At 44.5% G+C, this 7910-nt stretch overlaps 1 protein-coding gene across 1 annotated transcript; it reads left to right on the top strand.

Annotated features, from left to right (window-relative positions):
* Positions 1–6610: 6610 nt before the first annotated feature.
* Positions 6611–7677, top strand: LOC109469544. Its single transcript, XM_019768077.1, has 2 exons — positions 6611–6757; positions 6889–7677. The coding sequence occupies exons 1-2, from the start codon at positions 6682–6684 to the stop codon at positions 7554–7556; spliced, it is 744 nt and encodes a 247-aa protein (XP_019623636.1). The 5' UTR covers positions 6611–6681; the 3' UTR covers positions 7557–7677.
* The last annotated feature ends 233 nt before the right edge of the window (positions 7678–7910 follow it).

Here is a 7910-nt window from a genome sequence, read left to right on the forward strand (position 1 = left end):
ATTCACAAAGCCGGCTTCGACCCACCCAGTGAAATGGTACAAGCCAAGCCACCCATTTAACCACAGGTATTTCGCAACGCTCCGCTTCCTTCCACAAACACCTGTACCTGTAAAACAGGTACAAACGGCTATTGTACTAACATGTTTGTCGCAAGAAAATTAAAGTAACGAAGGCCAAGCTGCAACCCACCCACCCAGTGAAATGGTACAAGCCAATCCACCCATTTAACCACAGGTATTTCGCAACGCTCCGCTTCCTTCCACAAACACCTGTACCTGTAAAACAGGTACAAACGGCTATTGTACTAGCGAATGCTGACTATGCTTTTCTCCAGTCCTCCTTGAAGACCACTTGTTGTATGAAAAGAAAAGGGACAGGAATCTTTTTGTTGCCTGTCTGACGCCGAAGCTAACATATCTCCCTGTGTGTGGCTGGTGCAGTACTCAGCGTTATTTGTTCTATCACTTATATTGTTCCCGGCGATGTTGACACTAGACCGCAGGGTTATCTGGTCCACTCCTCTTAAACTAACGACAGAGTCTCGAAAAGCTGAACCTTGCCCCGCCATTGTCGTCTGGCCGTCTGTCACGAACACACACACCTGCACACTAGCCTCTTATATCATAGCAGGCTAACGGATTGGGGTTCTTTTTGGGGGGGGGGCATGGGGGGAGCTGCTTATAATTTGCTGTTTTCAAAATGTATGTCCTTTCTGACTGACTCGTGCCCGTACCCTGAATTTTCATTGGGGGGTTCTTCCCACAGTCCAAGGGACGAGCACGGGAGACGCAAGGTTTCTAGGTCCGGGGGTTCGGGGGGGAATGCTCCCCCAGAAAATTTTTGAACCTTCTGAAGTGGCATTTCCTGCGTTTTTGAGAGGATTTCAAAGGAAAGATCAGACGAAACTTTTTATTCTATGACCAAGTGAGCAGTTTTTCTACACCAATCAATTAGGAATAGGGAAAACAAATCCAGCTCGTAAGCCTACACGTAACAACTAACCTACACCGTGACAACTCGGAAATCGAGCGGAAGAAAGCTTTTGTACTTTGTCAAGGCCATCTTTACAATTTGAAAAAAAAAAAAAATTTTGCGACGGAAGCTATGCAGATGTATTATAACGTTATAGTCCTCAGGGTTGGCCAAGTTTTCAAAAATCCACTTGCCTTATGGTCACTTCCACTTGCCCGAGCCAACTTTTCACTTGCCCAAATTTACAAAATATACATATTTCTATGCATTTTTACTACCACCAAGGAAATTGTCTTATTTTGGAGTTGATAATCTTGGATGCTTTAGGTGGTTTAACTTGCTCCAAACACCATAGTTTCTTATAATACTTATAAAAAATTTACTCGCCCAATCGGGCAAGTCTAGGGGCACATACACTTGCCCGAACGGTACTTTTACTTGCCCTGGGCAAGTGGGCAATGGGAGTTGTCCAACCCTTGGTCACTCCTCAGTCCAGCTAATTATAACTCCTCTAGGATGCACTTCTACTATTTATACTGCTACTGTTAGCCAATCTCGACTTTTTTCAAGCAACTTAAGTAGAGTTTGGTGGCGACTTCATACATACAACAATCCTGACATGTCATCCTGCCAGCAACCACGACAAAAATATTGGGAAATTGGTTTTAAGCGTTCCATGATTTTAATTGAACATGCACTGCAATAGATATCTTTTTTTTATTTGCATGTTCATGCCCATGGGGCTAAATGCATATAGATATCAAGAAATAACGTTCAGAACCCCTCAAAAAGAGCCATTTAATTGCATAGGACACTCCAAGACAACCAAGTCTTATTCTGTGTAACTATGGCACTGTTTTAATATTCCTCGACCCCTTGGATACATAAGAATTGATCCGAATGATGCAACGTATACTAGTTCACTGTTTGCTAAGTGTATGTACTCTTCTTATCTTGTCTTGCTCCAATAGTTACATGATAAAATGTTTGCACCATAGGTCACTTTTTGTCAACTAAGCCAATATTAAGGCAAGAAACACTTGGAAATCTTTAAGTAATATACGCTATAAATGAGCTATACATGTATATTAAAAGCTAGCGGTGTTGAGCCGTGCAGACAGAGGCATTGAGCCCTGTAGGCCCCGGGGCTGCAGGCTGACCTGATTTTTCCCCGACCCAGACATGCCAGATGAGCGGGTGTTTAACCTAAACACCCGTTTATCAAATCTATCACAGATGACAGAACATTCTGACGGGTTTTTTTTTTTCGTCTTGATGCATGTACGTAAACGTGTCGTCGGCGACAGACTTGGCGTCCCCTGGCCGCAGTTCATTATTCTTGACACGGCTAATGTTACGTGAATCAACCCTTTTCTGTGCTGCTATTATTTTTTGTGTAAACAAAACAGTCCACTAGCACCCACTAGTAGTACCGGCCCCGGTCCCGGGACCATAACAGAATGCCCCAGGCCGGAACGGGGGCGTTGTCCCGAAGTACGGTAGAAAAAGTTCGTTTGGTTCAACAAAACTCATGCTCAAGTTAACATTGTCCTCCAAAAAAAGACAAGGCTGCAGAGTTTTGTTTCCAGCGGCGATGTCCCTGAAGCCCGGCCCGGCCGGCTTGGCTTGGAGCCCCGCCAGCCCAGTGTTTACACGGCAAATAATAGTACCTCCGGCCTCAGCTAGTTAACATCCACAAACGTTTACTTCTTACAGCACACTGGAGAAGTTGTCGTGAAACACAGTGCAAGATTATATCTGAATTTAAAACGCTATATGACGGAATGTTAGATACGATAGGACAGAAAACTTACCCAGCTGGCCGGAGCCGCTTGCACATCCAGATACCAAATACGCCCAGCTGATCCAGGGCCTAAACACAACCATATTGTCTTTCTAGCTGCGGGTCAGCGTTCTTGGCCCTCTGGCCGGGTACTACAAGGCAAAAGCCGACCCCCATTGGTCAAACAAGTAATCGAGGTCGGACGTATAACGCCAATAGCTGGCAATCATACTTGAATGGGTTTTGTATCACTCCGCGCGAAGACTCGCCGTGGGCCCTGGGGGGACAGTCATGCTCGAGTGACGGTGTTGAATGTCCGGTGCTCCCATTCTTGCCGTGCTGTGTGCCCCTTGCCCCAGTTTAGCCGAAAGGAAACGGCGTCCCTTCGACCTACATGCAAGACATGCAATCCGGGAGGATTACCCAGTTATCTAAGGATTCCAAAGATGGGTCAACAGGACTCTTCGCGAAGTAGACCTTAATTGAGTTATTTGAACTGTCAGAAATCGTTCGAATTTGGCGACACGTGACGGCTTCAAGTAATGTAGCCTCCTCTACCAGACTTCGAGAAGCGACTGAAAGAGTAGTAGAAATTGGCCAAATAGAGATATAAACATGCCCCGAAAGTTGGCCCGCTTGCAAACTGTACTCTCTAGCGGACCAACTTTCCTGGCATGTTATCTCTGTTGTAATAGATCTATTTGGCCGATTTCTACTATTTCCAGCCACCTCACGAAGCCTGGTATAGGCTAGCAGCTTCATGATAAAAACTCTCAGGAGGATGGACTACTCTAGCTCCAAACGGAGGTTAGACTTCGGCATAGTTTTGGACGTGTTTTCTTTTTTGTACCGGTCTCTTTTTTTTTTAACGCCAGCCAAATGGACACCGCCCTGCCAATTTGAGTCTCAAAAGTTCTGTTCGTGGATTGCTTGAACCTCAAAATTACAAAATTAATGTTTTTATCAACTTACTTACATGTACTTCTTTCGGAGCAAAAAGACGACTTTCACGTTCTTATATTATAAATTACATGAATGTCTTCACCTTTTTATAATTCTTTCTACCAATTCATCGTTTCTTCAACTATACCATTTACTTGTTAAATGGTGCTAGTATTTTTGTTCACGCTTTTTGTCAATATTCGAGACAGATACGATCAATCACCTTGTCTCTTGAAGCTTATCTTGTGTCTTGATGAGTTTATCGCCAATGGATTAATCGGTGTAATCCATTATTTGTGTGATGACACAAGTACTTTGTTACGCATGGTCTACTGTGACGTGTAGACACAGGTGTGCATAGTTTACCTTTACTTAGGCCCTGTTCATATGAAGTCAGCGAAGGCGCTTTACATGTGGTTTCCCCCGAAGCCGGTTTTAAGTGGCCCCATCTGAACGCTCCAAATCGCATTGTAAACGCCTCGATCCCAAACCACTTCTAGAAGTGGTTTCGAATCGGTTTTTCCGCATCGCGATTTGCCTCTGAACGCCAATGTGATTTCAATGTGGCTTCACCTAGTCATGGATTACGGGGTGATATTTCTTTATATGCAATACCAACTTTTACGTGGCGCGTGCGTTACGTTTCAAACGGGTCAGCAATCAACTGTGGTGAAAGCGTGGCCTTGAGGGGAAATAGGCTGGAGGATTGAAGAGAGAGATTCTGACGTCTACACGAACAGGCTCAATGTTAGATTACACAGAACGGTTCGCTCAGTGGAGATCTATATTAAGGCCACACCAAGTAAATTTTATGGATGACGTCCTTTGGAGACCCTAAATCTAATGCGAGAGGGCGAAAAAAAACAAGAAGGGCCCTAAAAACAAGATGCCTAGATTAGAAATATACTAAGAGGCGACAAATGTTAGGACACAAATTGAATGAGGTGACACAGCGTAACAAGCATGAAGTCTTTTATTCATCATCAAAACAGCAATAAATCAGGTGGAACAGTGGACAGTGAAAAATTTTCTGTTATTGACAGGATGGTCCTGTCAATAGAGCAAATTTTCTGTTATTGACAGGATGGTACTGTCAATAGACACTTTCTTCGCGTTACGGGTTTCACGTCAATCTGACGATTTGCGGCACTGTCGTGACTCTTTGGTCATAGTTACAGGAAGAGAAACTTCTTTTTTTTTTTTCCAGGAAGAGACCAAAATCAATGCGCGCGCGGACGTCATCCATAAAATTTACTTGGTGTGGCCTATTATATGCAATACCAAATTTTACGTGGCGCGTGCGTTACGTTTCAAACAGGTCAGCAATCAACTGTGGTGAAAGCGTGGCCTTGAGGGGAAATAGGCTGGAGGATTGAAGAGAGAGATTCTGACGTCTACACGAACAGGCTCAATGTTAGATTACACAGAACGGTTCGCTCAGTGGAGATCTATATTAAGGCCACACCAAGTAAATTTTATGGATGACGTCCTTTGGAGACCCTAAATCTAATACGAGAGGGCGAAAAAAAACAAGAAGGGCCCTAAAAACAAGATGCCTAGATTAGAAATATACTAAGAGGCGACAAATGTTAGGACACAAATTGAATGAGGTGACACAGTGTAACAAGCATGAAGTCTTTTATTCATCATCAAAACAGCAATAGATCAGGTGGAACAGTGGACAGTGAAAAATTTTCTGTTATTGACAGGATGGTCCTGTCAATAGAGCAAATTTTCTGTTATTGACAGGATGGTCCTGTCAATAGAGCAAATTTTCTGTTATTGACAGGATGGTACTGCAAGAGGGGGTAGTGATTATGAATTACGCAAAATTTTCGCCGCCTATTACGAATTACGTTAAAGTCTCAGAGCTGGTTACGACTTTACGATTTGCGGCTAATGTCCAATTACGACTTACGTTGATGTTTGTGGAGGCTGCCTACGAATTACGAAGTCTAAAACGGCCTGATTACACCTTACGAAATTAAAAAGGGCTTGCAGGCCCTCTTTTAGTCCTGAACTGATCTTTAGGACAAGATGCAGTCACTTGTGAAGGCCTGTCGACTGGAACATTCTATTTTCAGGGCAGACAGTAACGTTACTATTACCTTTGGCCACTGAAACAAGTCCTCATGAAAAGTACTTTTCGTTTGATTTTGGCAATCTACGACATTGGTATCGTTTTCCAATATTTTTCTTGTAACTTACGGTATATATTTGCTCATTACCTCCATGAAAAATGGAGGTATTGTTTTTGGCGTGTCTGTCTGTATGTCTGTGTGTGTGTGTGTGTGTGTGTGTTTGTCTGTCTGTCTGTGTGTGTGTCTGTGTGTGTCTCCGCAACTTTGTAGTCAGCATAACTTCAGAACGCCTTTATGGATTGTGATGATATTTGGTATGATGGTAAGTCTTGGAAAGACAAAGGTCAATTAAGGTCAAGTATAGGCCTCCTGGTGATGACCTTGGTACTGCAGCAGAACTTCCGGTTTTTGTATCTTTTGTCCTGAACAAGCTATGGTCTTGACTCTTTGGTGACAGATAGCTTATTCTGTCAGGAATAAGTGGCGTAAGTTTAGTCCCCCTAGCAGCTTGTTCTGGAACTGCAGGTTAGTTTCCGGTAAAAAACTTTCAAAGCCAATAAGTCCAGATTGGAACAACGTATTTTCATCATTTTTTGGCGTGTAGGTACCTGAGAGACAGTTGTACATGATTAAATGCAAATTATGCAAATGAGGGCTTGTAATAATTAATGTAATAATTAACAGCGTCATATTACGCCATAGACACTTTTATTACGTCCCGTGACGTCATTTTTATGACATTTCATTTAAACGTCACCAGTCACATTGCGTCCTTGGGTACTTCTTTTGTGACGTCATAATTCCATTGTACTTGCAGTTCTGGAAATTTCCTCAGCTATTCAGACGTCTATTTCGACCGTTCTGTATGAGGTGTTTTTTCCAGAGTTACTAATGACAAAATCATGATCAGCTTCGTGATTATATCCACGCTTTACCTGTTCGGCCTCGCCACCAGGATTTTGGGATCCATCAAGAAAGGTAAGAGCAAGTTTTCACGCCACTTTAGAGCAGTTTCTGTCCGCCGCGTTCGAACAACAGAACAAGGTTCGGCGACGTTCTGCCGAATCGATCTGTGACCGTTTCTGATCGAATTTCTGTTTTCCTCACAGCGTTGAACGCCGCCATCGGAGTCGAGAGATGTGACGTGCAGATTCCTCTGTTTGAAGAGCCACCAAGAGTCAATCTACAGGAGGCTGTGAAGAAAAAAACACAGCGCGGTGACTTGAACGGGCCTATAGCTACCGACCATGCGCCGGATACGAAGCCTGCAAAGCCCGTCGAACCCAGCACCACTGTGCGGGCTCCCGGTACAGCCACCGGCAAACCGAAGGGGACATTCGGCGGAATGAAAGCCGGCTTCTTGCTGCAGTCCCCGAAGAAACCCCAACCCAAGAAGGAGACCGCAGCGAAGGCAGACACCACCAAGGGCGGAGAGCAGGCTCCCACTGACCAAGCCGGTCAGGTAAAAGTCAGTACCTCTCACCAGAAACAAGCCGCTGCAAGCCCCGCTCCTGAGGTCGCTCAGCCGAAGTCTACCCACCAGAAGCAGGCCACTGCACGCCATGCCCCTGACGCCGCTCAGACGTCTGTCCGCCAGGCTGATCAAGATACGCCCCGCCCCACTGTCCCCATCTTCCCAGCCCTTGCTCAGGTCCGACCCATCCTGCTGCCGGTTCTAGGCACGAACCAGGTCCAGTTAATCTGGGACGGGAGCATCAGGGCTAGAAACCTCCTTCAGATGATCGTGGCGGCCAGGAGGGAAGCCGAGGGACTCTAAACTTCCCAGGACTTGAACTGTAATCTGATATTTGATGTGGAAGGGGATGGCTGTGAATGACTGAGTGAGTGAATGAATGAAGGAAGGAAGGAATAATGAATGGATGAGTGGACTGTATGTGAGTGAGTGAGTGAGTGGATGAATGAGTGGCTGTGAGTGAATGAAGAATGAATGAACGAATGAATGGATAGATGAATGAATGAGATAATGGCGAGTGAAGGAAGGATGAATGAATGAGCGAACGAATGAATGATTGAATAATAATGGCAACCTGATACATGTAGTAATAATGGGATGTAGATGATAAGATACAAAATAGCATATGCATTCTCTGAATACAGGGATGGGGATAGA

The sequence above is a fragment of the Branchiostoma belcheri genome, unplaced genomic scaffold (genome assembly GCF_001625305.1).
Source record: "Branchiostoma belcheri isolate BF01 breed outbred unplaced genomic scaffold, Haploidv18h27 scaffold207, whole genome shotgun sequence".
NCBI classification, from domain to species: Eukaryota; Metazoa; Chordata; class Leptocardii; order Amphioxiformes; family Branchiostomatidae; genus Branchiostoma; species Branchiostoma belcheri.